The sequence below is a fragment of the Spea bombifrons genome, chromosome 5 (assembly GCF_027358695.1).
Source record: "Spea bombifrons isolate aSpeBom1 chromosome 5, aSpeBom1.2.pri, whole genome shotgun sequence".
Lineage (NCBI taxonomy): Eukaryota > Metazoa > Chordata > Amphibia > Anura > Pelobatidae > Spea > Spea bombifrons.
This window is the reverse complement of record NC_071091.1, coordinates 87,029,761-87,046,819: the sequence shown is the minus strand read 5'-3', so window position 1 is coordinate 87,046,819 and position 17,059 is coordinate 87,029,761. Positions and strand designations below refer to the sequence as shown.

General features: G+C 38.9%; 1 protein-coding gene across 3 annotated transcripts; it reads right to left on the bottom strand.

Annotated features, from left to right (window-relative positions):
- Positions 1-2,549: 2,549 nt before the first annotated feature.
- Positions 2,550-16,679, bottom strand: YTHDF3 (YTH N6-methyladenosine RNA binding protein F3). Of its 3 annotated transcripts, none has more exons than XM_053466132.1 (6): positions 16,441-16,679; positions 16,015-16,257; positions 15,134-15,158; positions 10,717-10,802; positions 6,412-7,995; positions 2,550-3,948 (listed from the first exon to the last, which is right to left on the bottom strand). In XM_053466132.1, the coding sequence occupies exons 2-6, from the start codon at positions 16,036-16,038 to the stop codon at positions 3,925-3,927; spliced, it is 1,743 nt and encodes a 580-aa protein (XP_053322107.1). In that variant the 5' UTR covers positions 16,039-16,257; positions 16,441-16,679; the 3' UTR covers positions 2,550-3,924. The 3 variants fall into 3 exon arrangements, with proteins under 3 accessions (XP_053322107.1, XP_053322108.1, XP_053322109.1); XM_053466133.1 differs by having other exon boundaries at positions 16,015-16,098; XM_053466134.1 differs by having other exon boundaries at positions 15,134-15,192; positions 16,015-16,679.
- Between the last annotated feature and the right edge of the window lie 380 nt (positions 16,680-17,059).

Below are 17,059 nucleotides of genomic sequence, written 5' to 3'. Positions count from 1 at the left end.
AAGGGGGCAGTTAACCAGGTTTCAGCATGTACTGGCGGACTTGGCATGATAGGAGTGTGATTGCTAACAGCAATCACAGTCCCATCATGCCTAGGTTCCAGCACTTACACATCCATGCTATCACACACACACACACACATTCATTCATTCATATACTCATTCATTCACAGATTCATTCCCTCAATCACGCATACTCAAACACCCTCCCCACCCCTTACCTGCACTGCAGCTCTTCGATGCCGCTCACAGACTTCAGCAGGGGGAGCGGCCTCCCTCTGCGGTCTCTGGTACTGCACAGAGAAAGCAGGACTGGAGCAGAGTCATGTGATGTCACGTGAACTCTGCTGGGTTCCGCTTCCTCTATGCAGTACAAAAGACTCCCCCACAGGTAAGTAGCAGGGCTCGAGGTGCGGCCCGCGTAAGATCGGTTGCCCTGACTGCTGATCTTACGCAGGCCGCACCTCGAGGTCTCGCGGGCCGCATTTGGCCCGCATGTTGGACCCCCCTGGAATAAATGGTGTGGCTTTTCATCACTAACTCAAAATTTATTAAAATTTACAGGTTGTCACAAAAAGGGCTTTCAATTTCAATATTTATTTTAGGTACGCTTCAGCGTGGTCTGGAGGTGGAATAAAACACAGAATGGTGTTACGGGTATTAAATAGTTTTTATCTTGTTATACTGTATGTAGTCTGACACAATTGTCATAACAAACCAGAAACCACAATTCAAAATAAACTGCAATTATTGAATTGTAACTTTTATTTTGCAGCTTGTAAGGACTGCTTTACTCTGCTGTATAGTACAGTATATGGGATATCTAACTTTTTTAATCGCATACATAAAATTCATTTATACAAGACTAGTTCACCACAGTTCTCACAAGAGGCATAGTGATGCAGAGGCACAAATGTGTAATACAACTGGATTTTTACCTGTTATTAGATATTTAGAGTTACAATATAGAGTTACAGAGCTAAATAACCAATTTTCAGTCACGTGCAGGGCAATATCCAACTGTATTCTGGGTGCAAAAGATAAAATGTAACTTTGTAAGATATGATTTCCCTTTAAAAACAGCAACAAGTTCTGTTTCATAAAACACAGCTTTACTACACATCTATACATAGGACATATTCAAATTGAATTTATTCCAGAAGCCAGTTACTTCATATATATTTATGAATATATTTATATATAGGTATATAATAAACAGTTTTATACAACCTGACCGAGTCTCAATAGAAAGATTTATTAAAATTGTTAACCTGTATCACGTTTTTGTGTTTTGGATGGATAATATGGCCAATGAGTTAAAGATGACCGTTACAAAAAGGGTGTTGAAAGGCAAATATAGAGCCTCAGGAAAAGGTAAACAGCTGCTTCGTAATACTGGCAGTGCTTGGGGACCTATTGATATCTTATCACCGAAGGGTTAAAATGAAATTAACTCAAGAACCTACCACCACCTCCCCCACCCCTGAAAAATTCCCACGCTCGTTTCAAAATGGAAACCATAAAATAAATATCCTACGTGGAGAGTCTGAGAACCTGCCTCCGGCATGGAACAGCAGTGACGTGATCTGTCATCAGACAGGTGGCTTGCCGGTTACAGCAACAGTTGCACGAATCCCTGAGTGAGCAAGGTTTAATGGTGTTGGATTGTGCTCCGATGCAAACAGCGAACAATAACATGGCCAAGTGGAAAGAATCAGAATGTTTTCCAATGGACCAAGATTAGTGAAACATGCAAACCAAGCATGCAAACCATTACATGATCGGATACAATTGCCTTCCATACACCCAACACCACCTTAAAGTAAACCTGCCCCTTCACAAAATATTTGTGTCTTCAGATTATAAATCTGCTGTCTAAAATTAAAATGCTAAAAGCTGTGACAGGTCCAATTTAATGGCTAGTGTTGGAAGTTGACTAAGTAGGATAAACACTGCTTCTAAAAAGACAGATTCAATTTTAAGTTGCAATTGTATGAGACTAGTTGTTAATGAATAAATACTGCTGATGTTAAAATGTCAAAAAAAGAATCCCTTAATATTATCAGACTCATCTGCTTCTATTCTGAATATAAAGATTGAGATTGCACTGAGCAGACCAGAACAGGAATATCAAAACTGCATTCGTGGCTGGAAATGTAATTCTAGTATTAGAGGAACCTTTTCATTACCCCATCCGCCCTTCACTTCAAGTACAAAGTCTCTGCGTTACAAACTTAGAATTTCATTGTACAGGTGTGTCATATTTTAAAGGATTATGGTGAAGAAAAAAAGGGTCAAGGGTAAAGATAAATGTGCATATATCTTTTAGAAATACTTTTTAGGTATTTTAGGTAACTTCAGCCTCTCCTTACCATTTCAATTGTCAGTCGATCTGGCTCAAAGTCATTATTTCTCCACCCTTTCAATGCCATAATTCCTTTAAAATAACTCAGAGGCGATTTTCTTGTAATTTAAATGTTAATTTTAAAGATAAAAAAATAGATTTGAACAGGATGTAATGGATTGTTCCTAAACAAATTACATCCATAAGACCGGGTTCCTACTTTAATAGGGGACATATATATTTCCATAAACTACCGTAAAGAAAACTTTTCAATGTCAGGGTTTAAGAAGTTTGGATACAGATATGTTCAATTTGTATTCAGAAATCAGTATACGGTTGAAGTGACAGTAAAATAACACAATCTTTAGGATTTATGACCATACACGCTTATTCAATAACAATTCTACTGCATGAAGACTCAATTTTTTTGCACTACAATTGGCTAAGCTAGAAAGCAGCTTTGAGAAAATGCACAAATTACTGCCATTTTAGTGAGGCTAATATACTTTACATTAATACATTTCTCCGCAATACATTAAAAAGAATTCAAATAACTTCTACAAACTAAAAATATAAAAGGAAACAGGCACTTAAAAATTAATCAAACAAGTAACTGGGCTGAGAACGTGATTCTGTCCATTGTTATTGGAGCTTTTCAATAGGAAGAGTCAAAAGAAGAAAAGAAAAAAGTGCCATATACACGTGGGTTATATTCTTGATACTAATGTAAAAATTCTACGTGTTAACTTCTCAAACATCCAAGCAACGCAATTTTATGCACTTAACATAAATATGTCATTTGGACTAATTGTTTACTCAACACTGACATTTGTGACACTGTGTGGAACTAAACAATAATTCTTGTCTGTCCCCCTTCTGTTGCCAAAATCCAGGAAAGCTATTTTTTGACAGCAAAATGATTAAATATGATTACAGAAATATAATAAATGTGCATTAAAACTTGGTGGCCACAAAGCTGCATTTTAATATTTTCTTACACCAAACAGTTGGAACAAATGTCTCTACAGGCTTGTAGACATCAGCTTAATTTAGCTAAACTGCATTTTAAACCTCAGCTTTGATCTTACTACAGCGATATTTGATAGACAGTTGAAATTTACCGGTTGAACATGTCGCATTTTTACTTTCATCAACAGCTGATCAAATGGACACAATATAAAGAAAATGGATACAAACAGTGAATCTCACATCATCTAGCCACATTTCTAATGGTTGTTAGTATAACAAAATTCAGAGCTAAAGAATCCTTGCATTCAGTGGGTCTCCCGCGTCTTTGCTAGGATGCATGATTACAAGACAGCAGATACCAGTAAAAGCTTCAGGACAGAAAGTGCTTGACGAAGGTAAAGTTCTCAATTGTGTTTGGTGAAGAAGGAAAAAAAAAAGGGGGGGGGCTGATGTATTGATGAAAACAATAAGAAAAAGTCAATTTGTGTTAAAGTGTTCAAAGATGTCACCTTAAGCAGAAATAAAAAGCATCAATTATGTCATCAACAAAGTAGGCAATTCCAGAGTCTGCATCATTATTAGTGTTGTGATTATGGCAGGACACCTCCATACAGTTATTGTTTGTTTCTATTTCTCTCCTAAAAAAATAAATAAGAAATAGAAAGTTTAGCCAAACAAAAGCAAAGAACCACAGAGAGCTATAACAATATGAATACTATGGGATCATAATTTTAAGCAGACTTGTCACAAGGATAAACATAAACCAAGTGGTATATATTACATAAAATATAATATTCCCTGTGCTGATTGATAAATTGCAAGTTTGTTCTCAAAAAATATTTAAAAAAAAAAATCCCCATTTCTTTAGCAAGATCTTTAGAAAGTACCAAGCAATGTGCACTTTGCCATCTCTCACAGTCTTGTATCTCTAAACACTTAAACAATAAAGCACATCCCATCATGCAAATAAATTATTTAAATAGTAAATTTGAAATTGTAACAAAAAATAAAGCGTGCCTTGAAAAGAATGAATTGTTTATTTAGATTTCCATTCACATCAAACGGAAGCAGCGCTACTTTTTTTTCTTTGTTTACAAAATTATGAATCTAGACAATGCATTAATCCAGGGCTTGACAAATTTGTTGTGAATCTAGGCGCCAGGTAAAAAAGTTAGGAGCCAGGATTTTTTTTAACCAACAGTTGGTCAGGAGTGATCTGATCATCACCGGCCCACTTACTAAACTCACAGCGTTTGACCTGGAAGCACCCTGGACTTTTTTTTTTATTTTTTTATAAATGCTGGAGCACAGCATTGACTGATATTTAGTCCCCGCAAGTTTGTGGGGACAAATGTCAAATGTTAACCCCTGCAATGCCACGAATGTGTCATACACAATTGTGGCATTGAAGGGGTTAACACTGCACTGTCGCTCTCAGGGAGCGATCAGGCAGCAGGGGGTGTTGGGGCTGGTCTCCACACTCATGTGGAGACCGAAGAACCCTCTCCCCTGTCCCTGAAGCTGCCTCTGGCAGCTGGGACTCAATTGCTGGTCTATAGACCAGCCATTGCAGGGGAGAGTCTCTTTGATGACTGCTGTAGGCTTCCATGAAAACGCATGCGTGTCTGATAGCATGGCATAGGGAGCCTCTAATCAATTCTAGCATGTACAGGCTGTCTGGGCATGATATGAGTGTGATTGCTGTTAGCGATCATGTATAAATTTTATATATATATATATATATATATATTTATATATATATATATATATATATATATATATATATATATATATATATATATGTTATTGATTTTTTTGTCCAATTTTGGCGTGTTACTTACTTTTAATGAAAGTATGGTTAACATACCAAAATTGGACAGAAAAATTCAATATATATATATTAAACACCAATCACAGTCCTATCATGCTAAACTTCCCACAGTAGAAACTTGCTGGGGTTGGGCCTTACACAGAAACATAGAATTTTGTTTAACATATTTTCGTCTGCCCATCTGATGTAGAGAATTTGCCTTGGTCTTGTCTTAAATTCAGGATAAAGTTATGGCTATCACATGCAAGTTTTAATTTCCTAACTGTTTTAACCTCTGCTGCTTATACTGGGTGGTTGTTTCTACTACCCTCTCGGCAAGGGAAAACTAAACCTCAGGTCCCCAGAACTGTACACAATACTCTCTGCAAAGTCTGACCACAGATCTATTAGGTGATTCTGCCACTTTTCTTCCTGCTACCAACGCTCTTCACTATACAACCCAGCACTTTTACATTGCCATATTATATAGTGAAGCCAAGGAGCTGAAACACCACTTACATTTAATAAGCCCCAATATCACCTTTTCTTTTACCATCTGGGACAGAGGTAAGCCAATGAGAAATATAAAACATGAGAATAAAAAATACACAGTAAATAACAAAAAGGCATTCTTTTAGACACTGCAGAAAGTGTTTCGGGGGCAAGACAAAGTTTAAGGGAAGAATAATGCCTAATTTCTCATTTTTTGGGATGACATTCTTGCTATTATATGCACATGATAGCTGAATGTTACTTTCAAATTAACTTTTTTCACCAATTCATAAAGAAATTAATGGAATGCCATATACATGTGCTTTTCTCCCTGTGTCCCAGTTGTCCGCATTGCAGGATATGCGTTTGGGGGAAAGCATCTCATATGTGCTTGCCGCCAGCTAATTCTGGCTCACACAAGATTCCAGAGTTCTAATAAGAACCCCCTACCCATGCATGCGCTTTACAAAGTAAAGTACACTAGACTCCCCCATTACAAATTAAATCCAGCAACAAACAAATAAGACAGAGTTGGTTTATTGCAGGTGGCTAGCTTTTTGTGCCATTGTATATGTCCCTCTTCTAAATGCTACACGGGATTTTTCCAGCACTTTACATAACATTAAATGGTCTAGTAATTAAAAGACAGAATTCACATCTGTTGAATTCCATTTTCCTAGACATGACCTCCCTGAATGGTGTCTTTTTAAGCTGTTAATTTCTGTATATTATAGGCATGAAATGTATATTACTTATGTCTTAAGAAAAAAAGAGCTTGAATAAGTTAGTGAAAGCTTACCCTACGCATGGCTTCCTCCTCTTCTTGACGCTTTTCATAATGTGCAAAGTCATCAAAAATAGAGGTTGTAGGCTTGAAAGTAGCAATTATTTTTAGAACTTGCTTGGCTTTTTCTAGGGGTACTTCTTGAGTGTCCCTTGAATTGGTAACAGGCTTATTATCATTGTTTTCTAAGCGAATGTGTCGCAGCTGGTTATTGGGAACGTCCTTAACAAAGACCCATTTAACATCAAACTTTCCCTTCCACTTGTCTTGGGACCACACTCCAGCATAAGCGTTATAGTCTACAACAGACTTCATCTCAGCTACGCCACAGAAATGTCCACTTCCATTTACACTAAAGAGTAAATATAGTGGGCCCTTTGCATTTAAAGATCGATAAGCAGCATCCAAACGCTTATTGCCATGTTCAGTACTGCACCAGATAGAGTACTTAATAGAACGGTGAATATCGTCCTCCGAGTAGCTTTTGATTATAAACACACGTCCATTTTTCAGACTCCAGTCAAAGTCTTTGGGATTGTAGTTATTTATGGCCTTCAGTTTCTCCAGTACTGGGTGTACCTCAACACCAGAAGGTGAGGAGCTAATAGGCACAACACCTAAACCAAAGTTATCGTTGCCTGATATATTGTTCTGATTGAAGCCCATTGCCCTGTTTCTCGGTGCTACCCAGCGATTTTGAAGCTGCTGCTGCACCTGATGTTGCTGGACCTGTTGATGAGGTCCCTGTGGCTGCTGCGGTTGCTGAAGCTGCTGTTGAGGCAGTTGGTTTTGCACCATGGGTAGAGGCTGAGTTAATGGCTGAGGATGCTGTAGTACAGGCTGAGGAGGCAGAACTGGTTGAGTGGGAGGGGACTTTACCATAGCCCCTTTATCATCCCAAGTTCCAATATTGATGTTGTGTTTTATAGGTGGAGGAGGTACAGCAGTACTACCGATGCCCACATTACCCTTAGGTTTAAGCTTAGGTTGAGGCTTTGCAGGCTTTCGAGCAATGGCAGCCCATGAGGTTGGCTTAGGTGCTGAACTACTAACCGGGGGAACACTGTTTGCTGCTATGCTTGTCATACCAGCACTAGTCAAAGCTGACCCTACAGTTTTAGTTACAGCAGCTGTCATGTCCCCGCCAATTTTCAGCCCCGTCATTCCTTGCTCAAGGCTGTTAATACCCGGAACTTTGCTTAAAGTGTCATTGCCAAAGCCAGCTTGCCCATCAGCTATGGCTCTACCAAGGGAACTATGTGGGTAACCGTAGCTACTGCTATATGCAGAACTTTGTGTTGATTGTCCCTGAGATCCACTTGTCCCCCATGTGGAGAAATCTGCATTGCCAGGAAAAAAGTTAAACCCATGCTGGCTTAAGAAGGGGGGCGTGTTCCCCAAAGCTCCAGGCTGACCGAATACTCCATCCGGGATGTAATGATGTTCCCCATTACTCATCTGTCCATATGTTGTCAAATATGGCATTGGTGGATCACCTGCAGTGGACCACGCTGCTTCACCAAGGGAGTAAGGAAATCCAATGGATGGAGCATAATAACTAGGCATGTACGGGTCTGACATTGGTGGATAGCTATTACTCTGCAATAAAAAGAGGTCACAATTAGAATCATTGTTGCATAGTAACAGATGTTTTATGAGAATGATTTTCACATAAACTTAAATAGAAATGCAACAACAATGTTTTTCAACTCGACCAATGCAAAACAAAGCATTATATTCTTACAAATTGACCAAATGTTACCTAGACGGTAATATTCTCATTTCTGAAGGTCTTGAAGCCGAGATAAAGCTATCAATGGGATGCCTGGCCAAAAACAAAGAGGCAAGCAAGTTTTGGTACTTGTAGGTTTTATTCACTAAGTAGCGAGTTGCTGATTTAATATTCTCAATTAACTATTCATTATGAAGGGCCAACACTTGCAGGTGTCTAAATGGCTGAGCTGGCCCTGTGTAATGCATAATACAGTAGGCGAGACTGAAGATATCACACTGACTTAACTACACATTATTCAAGGCCAGTAGCAGCAAGTAGCTCACTGGAGTTTGTCTTTTATAAACGGTAAAGCAAAGTCAAAGTGTTGGGACTCGCCTGTCACTTTAGTAAACAGATCCTTCTGTGACTGGCCAAACAAAAGCTCGAAGAAATTTAGAGTTGAATGTAATCACTATAATCAATATGCTAAGTAATTGCCACTGAAAGTCCCAAAACTGTCAAAGTTAACACAAGTGATCACTGTTAAGTTTAATTCCTCAAGTGAAGTTCTAGGGTATATGTTAAATAATCTTCTTGTCTCCTTTAGGAGTGTTACCACCATACAGACATGAGTTATAAAACTAAAACAGCCCAACAAATTACTCAGACGCCAAGGAAACAAGTGTGAAAGTATGCCGATTCCATGACACAAAGCAGTTAGTAGTCTGTAGTATTCTATTTCAGAACGTAAACAAAACAAGGAATGGGAAAGAAATGTGTAAGTATTTAAAAGTGGGATGCAGACGTATAGTCCTTTAGGGGGGATATCCAAGCTTGAGCACAAGCATTTTAACTACAAATCCATTACAGTAAGTGTTTTCAGGTAAGGATACACACAATTCTGGATTTGTTTGTGGCCCTTAAATACTGGTTACTACTGTGAACTTATGAGACAACAATGATAGTATTGCCCATATCTGGTCCACACATAGCAGAGGTTTAGCAATACATCAAAACGTAGACAACTTAAGTTCTAAGGGATGAGACATTTCATCATACAGCATTAGATATGCAATACATAAAGCATCAAAGTTGCTCTTTTCAGAAGAGAAATCCTCCAGCACTCACTGAAGCTCTAGCAATAAATATTGCATGGTTTGCATAACTCAAAGAAAAGTTACAGCATCTAGGTTGAAATACCCTGTTAAGTTTCTCTTTTAAGCAAGACCTATTAAGACTTGTGACTACTGAACGAAATAAAGACTAATAGCTCAACCAGCTAACTGGTATACTAAAGGAAAGCACTATTGACTTCAACAATTGGATGTAAAGTGATTGTTAAAGAGATATTGCTTACATCATATGCATTTGAAAGCATATTATAGCACTTTATATGCGCAGAAAGCGCGTTTCTGCTTCAAGCTGCCATTTAGTGGCGAGAATTGGTGGACAACAGAAGGGGTAACTGCAGCTTTGTTTTATTTTTTCCCCATTTTGGAAAAAAAAAGCATCTTAAAGTACTCAGAAATACTCTGTTAAATGGGCACAAAATCCCAGACATTCTACAAGGTTTCGGAGTAAGTCTTCACAAAAGAGCAAAGGGTGTTGTATCTGTAAGAAGAGGGGGGTGCGGCTTCGTATTAATTTCCATCCTTTAGGACGCGGACTTCTACAAGCTATATAGGTGTGATGGTCAGGTGTCTACATACACACAGTCATATAATGTATGTACTGCATGCTTTGTGGCTTGCAGGAAATTGAGAGGTGCCACAAATTCATTAGCAGACATTTGGAGGCAGCATACATTAGGATAGAGATATTTGTCCCATGGAGATTACATCCTAGGGCAGCTCTTCCTTTACCATGCTTGCAAGTCAATAGGATTTGTCTCCTATTCACTAATTGTGCAGAGTACAGTGATTTTATATAGACATATCTACTACACAAACATAGCACATGTTCTGTATTGCAGGTATATGAAATGAAAGCAATATAATTATGGGCCAGTTTGTTAGTAGAATGACACGCAAATGAGTTGACAATAAAGCAGGCTTGTTTTTTGTTACCATGTTTCTTTGTTGAATTTAAGGCTTTTCCTATAGGAAGATCAGGTAGGAAATAGTGATTTAGAGCACCACCAGCCAATAGACAGCCTTTCTGAAGCCATAAGCTATTCACAAATCAGCTAAGGGGCAGGGTGTATTTGAATTGTAAAACAGGTGAGAGACAAAAACTATTTACTACCAGACACGACTGTTGTAGACTAAAAGTGGGGAAGGCCACATGGGCTTGAGCCCAACACCTAGCTTTTGAGTGAGGAATTCAGTACATAAATGAAGATGCGCATCTACCACTATATGGGTGTGTGATCTAACTGAATGGATAGCAATGACGTAACAGATCTAAAAGTTTTAGATAACACTCAAAAAGTTCCATACAGCAGTCCATGGGGAATTCTCAGTTTGGATAATACTGGTTTCAAAGTCCATCATTAAAATACTATCACCACAATATGATAATTCATTATGATTATGTATTTTGTAGATTATGACATACACAAAAAGAAGCATGAAGAAATTCAATCTGTCTCCAAAATCTTGACCTACCTGATTAGTCTGGCTGCTTAGATATGGCTCAAAATCGTCATCATTTACTGCATCCTTTTGATGCATCGAACCGTTCTGTACTGCAACTGCGGGAAAGAAAATGTACATGACGGGTTTCAACATTTGCACCAAACTTTAACACTGGTCTCTAGCATTGATAACAAGTTTACTAAAATCTGTGGCAATAATAAAACATAAACACATGAAAACATTACATTTGGCAAATTAATGAACAGGTATTTGTTATGATTGAGGCCTCATAATATTCTAAGCAGACCATCAGCAGATGTGCTTATTTATAGGACCTTTATCATTTTGTTCTTAATCGCATCTTAAATGTTCATCTAAACATCGACAAGGTTGATCTACATAATAATTTTGCATAGACTTGAGCATCATATACTGAGTCCATATTATATATTTGAGATCTACCATTCACTCACACTCTCGTTCACCCTCTCACTCTCTAAATATTTCCCTACAACTTCCGTATCTTCTATCTTTTTCCTTCAATCTTTCTTTGTCCACATTTCTGCTGACACAAATTAGCAACTTCCGCCAAAATGGGGCCACTATGGCGACGTCCTATCCGATCCTCTAATCGGAAGAGAGGACGGCAGTGCAAGAAGATGCAGAAGCGGTAGGGAAAAATTTAGAGAGCATGAGTAAGACAGTGAGTGTGAATGTGGGCAACGAGCAATGCATTTCATTCCCTAATTAAAAATGCCCTCAAATTTTTGGCCAAGCCAAATGGACCGAGAAAGAGAATTGTTGCCGAAAACGAATGGACCAAAAACAAAAAAAAAAAAAAGGGCCAAAGATATTTCAAACCTATTTGCACGTCTAATATACATCACCGTGAAGTTATCAAGCAGATCACAGCATTAGTGCTACTAAAAACAACTTATCCTCAGAGACAGATTGCCTGAAAGCAAAGTTATCCTTGTATGGTTTATCTCATTCCAAAAGCTTGGGCATTACTTTGAAGTTGGCTCCTCTACTGCAGCTGTAACAGCCTTGAGTTCATTGGGAAGGCTTTCCACAAGACTTTGGAGTGTGTCTGTGGGAATTTGTGAGGACAGGCACGGTCACTGGACGAGAAGAGGCCTGGCTACCATTGGTGTTTCTATTCAGCCAAAAGGGGCTCAATGGGGTTAAAGTCTAAGTCAGGCATCTGTGCAGGCCACTTGAGTTCCACCACACCAAACTCCAATCATGTCTTATAGACCCTTGATTTGTGCACATGGGTAAAGTCAACAGGAAAGGGCCTTCACCAAACATGTGCCACGAAGTTGGAAGCATACAATTGCCTTAAATGTCTTTGTATGCTGTAGCATTAACATTACCCTTCACTAGAACTAAGGGGCCTAGCCCAAACCCTGTAGTCAAATGTTACAGCAGGTAACTGGTAGGCAGTGTCCTCTTGGCATCTGCCAAACCTAGATTTTTCCATCAGACTTCCAGTAAAGTGCGATTCAACACTCAAGCGAACACGTTGCCAAAGCTCCAGTGGTGGTGGTCTTTACACTACTCCAGCTGACGCTTGGCATTGCGCACAGTTGTATTTGGCTTGTGTGCATCTGGTCAGCTGTGAAAAACAGTTTCCTGAAGCTCTTGATGCACAGTGCTTTGCTGATGTTAAATCCATCTCTCTGTAGTGAGTGATACTACAGATGTTTTTTATATGCTATGCACTTCAGCAGCCCTGTTCTTCGAGTCTATGTGGTCTATTGATTTGTGGCTGAGCTGTTGCCCCTAGATGCTTCACAACAATAGCAACCACAGTGGACTGCAGCAGATCTAGTAGGGCAGAAATTCCATGAACAGACTTGTGACAAAGGTGGCTTCTTATGACAGTGCCATATTTAATGTCTTTGAGCTCTTCAGTTCGACCCATTCTACTGCCTATGTGCTTGATTTTATACACCTGTTAGCAAAGGGTGTGGCTGAAACACTTAAACTTATTAGGAGGGGTATCCAAATAATTGCGGCTATATAGTGTATGCGTACACCCATAACGCATTCTACCATCCCCACTGCAGTCTGTCACAAAGTAATTAAGCTTGAGATGCATACAAGTGCCACATGTATTGGTCCACTTAACAGTTGTCTTTTCTGTGTGGATACAAAATATTATGTAGCCTTAAGAATGAGCTGCTATATTTTAATTCTGAATTTAGTTTAACCTGCTGACATGCAACATCTGAGACATTGTTCGGATAATTGCTTTATGGCAGCGCTAACAGGTCCTTGGAAAAAAAAAAAAAATACTTTTCACCAATAGGCCTTCGTTAGATTGTTTGCAAATGAAGAACTATTACACTATTTCTGACGGTGAAAAGTCTAGTTTCACCAAGCTAACATTGATGGGACTAAAAACCATCCCTTCTACAAGTAATAATGGGACCTCTAGACTTCCACTTGCAAACTCAATCACTTGAAAGTGTTCAAACAAGATGTTTTTATAAATATAACTGAAATTTAAGTGCACCTTAAACTACCATATTGTAGTGAAAAGTCAATAAAGATGCAAGAAATCATAGTATTTCTTATATTGCTAGTCAGTAGTTAAATACTTGAAGTAGCTGCGTATTGCGGTTTAAGTCAAATTTCTTTCTAAAGTAAGCAAGACAACATGGAATATATCCTCAAGTTGCCTTTTCTTCTCAGACTTCATCGAGAAACAAGTCACACTACTCTTAGGGGATAATCATCACAGGTGAACTCTCAAAACCAATAGTCTGCTAAATAATATATTATATACTCGTATTTGCATTATTGCATTACATTTACATTGTACACAATAGCTTTGCCACTCAGGTATTAGTTTGTGTGTTCAGCAATCACAGTTAACAGCCGAGTGGTTAAACAATTAACTAAAGCCTGGAATTACGTATATAACAAAATCATGACTGTGTAGCAACTATGAAATAAAGCACTGTTAAACAGGGAGTGACAACTTATATAAAAGTAAGAGAAGGGAGATTTTTAAAGGAGGAAATCCCAAGCTTTAACACTAGTATCACAGAAAGTGCCATCTGTTTTAAAACGGCTTTCAATTGCTATTCTGTATGAGGTTCTGCATTGTCAGACTTTTAAAATACAAAAAATGGAAAGATGTTACAAATGCGGCAAATTTGCACACCCTGTAAAAAGTTACTGTTGGGAACACAATGACTGTGCTCAAGCCGTATGTTTATAATTGGTTATGTGGCAAGTTCATATGTTCCACAATCACATGGTCCGTGTAGGAAGTTGTCTACATGAACACATTACTCTATCCGCTGGTTTGCTTCATAATAAAATATAAGACTCCATTGGTGTTGAAATGTATAACAGTAACACTGCTTCAGTTATTTTTATTGTAAATCAGACAGGATAAGATTTATTACCAAAGACATACATAGCATATCTAAGCTTTGTTCTTCTGTGTGCACCTTAGGTAAATAAGGTTTACAATTACAGATTTGCTTTAGAACATGAATCAACAAGATACTCTGAAATCAGAGCTTGGCGGGAAAGAAAGAGTGAAGAGACCCTGTTTTACCAGCTAAATGCATGGCAACAATGGATCTAGGGAAACCGCCTCCTTGAATGCATTATCTGTGTTGGAAAATATGACCCAACAAACAGCAGTGGAATCCCTCTTCCCCTTTGATTTTGACTTCACTTACATTTTCCATGCGACTGATAAGGCAAAGGGGAAATAGATAGCACTATCAGAGCCTCCACACCACCAGCAGCAATAGCACAGCTTTGTCATACACAACAAAAAAAACCAGGAACCGCAAAGCTATTTAGCGATGTTCGGTACATGAATCATATTAATGCTCTACAGCTATCTATCCCATTCTTTGCAAAGTTGCCATGAGTGGGAAAGGACCAGGCACAAGCCAACACCAGGGAACGATCGGGTCTCAGACAATGCCACGACACACTCAAGAGCAAACAGTGCTAAACAGATATTTAAATTACAAAAAAGTTATACAGCAAATTTTAAGGTGCTGACTAATGTATTTAGGAACATATTTAATTCTGCATGTCTAGTTAAAGAAAAAAAGTACAGCTTAAATGTCAATGGGAAACAGGTTTAGTCACTAAACCGTTAATTTGTGGGTCAGACGATGAAATTAAATCATAGAACTCCACATGCACTACAATGGGCTACAATCTGGGGGATTCTCCATTATGTATTATAGACACACAACTTGTGGAAGAGTTAATTGCATTGTGCATAAAACAATTTGCTAAAATATTTTCATTGAGTAGTAAATGTAACACTTTAAAGAAAACAAAAAACACTCAACTCGGTAAACATTAGCTGTAACAAAATAAAAAGCCTTCCATGAAAACATTGCACTGTATACAAATATTTTAAAAATGACTGCATTATGGTCATCAAGGAACTTAAACATACCTTTATTTCCCTGTCCTTTAGGTCTCTGCAACAACGTGGAAAAAGAAAGAAAAAGATCACTGGAATTAAATATAGAAAATTCTTTAGAAGGTATAATAAGACAATTTTTAGCACACACTTTCCGCCCAACATAATCTAATCTACAACATATAACATAATCACAATTTTGTATTTAACCTAAATTACATTAATACAGCAACCCAGAGTAGCACAGGAGTACTTACTTTTAAAAAGTAATAAAACACTTTCAGGAACTAAGTTTCCCTGTTATCAGGTAGAATTTAAACAGCCAAAACTGTTAAATCAGATTTTTAAGCACACTGCTTCCTTAGCCATTGCATCCGTATGTGTAAGGATACTTTGGTTTGTTAAGCACCTATTTATATTGTACAAACTGATAAAGTGTAGTGGACATACCACCGGTCAGGATGATACTACTTATGTCCTGTCTACCCATTGTACAACGCTACGGAATTTGATGGTGCTATATAAAACAAATAATGTCTGCATGCAGATCAGGATAAATCCATGAGCAGCTATTGTTTGTAAATCCTATACCCTGTCTCCAGTGAAATTCTATGTAGAAGGATCAATTGAGACTGCAGGCAGAAAACAACCAGTCTGCCTAGTAGCCTGACAAATTTTCCTGAATCTCATCTTAGATTTAGGATAGCCCTTTCCTTACTCCCTCACTGTTTTGGCCTCCATCACTTCCAATGGGAGGCTGTTCCACTCATCTACCACTCTCGGTAAAAACGCAAAGCAGAACACAAACTACATTACAAGAGTTCCAATGAGATTAATACGGTATTATAGGAGAACTGCTCAGTCCAATGCTGCACATGGCAGCAGGACCATGCTATCAACACCCGGACTGTTACCTGATCCACGCTGGTCGCAGACATTCTCCTGTGGAGCCAGAGATGGTGAAGATGCCTCCTTTGGTCGCTCAGAATACCACCTGGCTAGATCAGAATATAAAAAAAAGCCTGAGGCCCAGAAAAAAAAGTCCGCCTTTGGAGTATTCCGGGTACCCGTGGGCCCTTTATACAAGCCGATCGAGCAGTACTGCTGTATCCGCGCTTACAGACCGGAGGTGCTGCGGCCGGATATCCCTCCTAGGGCTGTAAGGACAATATATACAGTTGGCCTAATAACGTTATAAGGACTACATACACATTCGGTATAAGGGCGTCAGTGCATATTCACTATAACAACGTGTGACGCACTGAATATCTATATACTGCCTTCAATTCTACGGAAAATGTATTTAGATAATAGATATATAGTGTTCGCTTTACACCTACACGATTTAAGTGGCACGGTGTGTATGTTCCTATATATACGAGCGCCGTGAGTGTTTTAGTACAGAGATGGCGTTATAGATCCGGTGGGGGGCCGCGGCGGCCTCCTCGCTATTGCTCTCCTCGTCCCCCGGTTTTCACTCTCGCTCTGGACGGGCTCTTTTCTCCACAATGGCGGACGAGGCCTCGCACTCTCACTTCCTTTCCGAGGCGCCCTGACCTTCCGTTCGTGACGTCAGCACCACTTCCTTGACACCTGATCTACCCGGAGGGAGTGACTTCCTAGAAACCGAGATGTCATGTGACTGGGGAAATCACGCTCATGGTTGCTCTTTGCATTAGCAGAGTGGTTACCTGCAGGCTTTGCCGTCTGTGTACATGGATTTTTGCGCCATCATTTTAATTCATACAGAGGATGACGTGGGCATGCTGTCCTCGGTGTTTCCTACCAGCACCAATTATTTCTGTTGTAATTGTGACATCATTAGCGGTTCGTGATTCGTTTTAGTTGACTATAACATTCAGAGAATTAGATGCAGTCACATATATGGACACTCCAGCAATCGTTTGAATTTGAATGCGTTTGAGTGATCCCTTTAATCCTAGGGTGTGGGCTACGTAC

Coding starts and splice junctions, on each gene's coding strand:
- YTHDF3 (XM_053466132.1), bottom strand. CDS start 16,038: ATGTCTGCGACCAGCGTGGATCAG. Junction 10,803..15,133: donor TAAAGGACAGGGAAATAAAG/GTATGTTTAAGT, acceptor TCTTTCCCGCAG/TTGCAGTACAGAACGGTTCG. Junction 3,949..6,411: donor AGGAGGAAGCCATGCGTAGG/GTAAGCTTTCAC, acceptor TTATTTTTTTAG/GAGAGAAATAGAAACAAACA.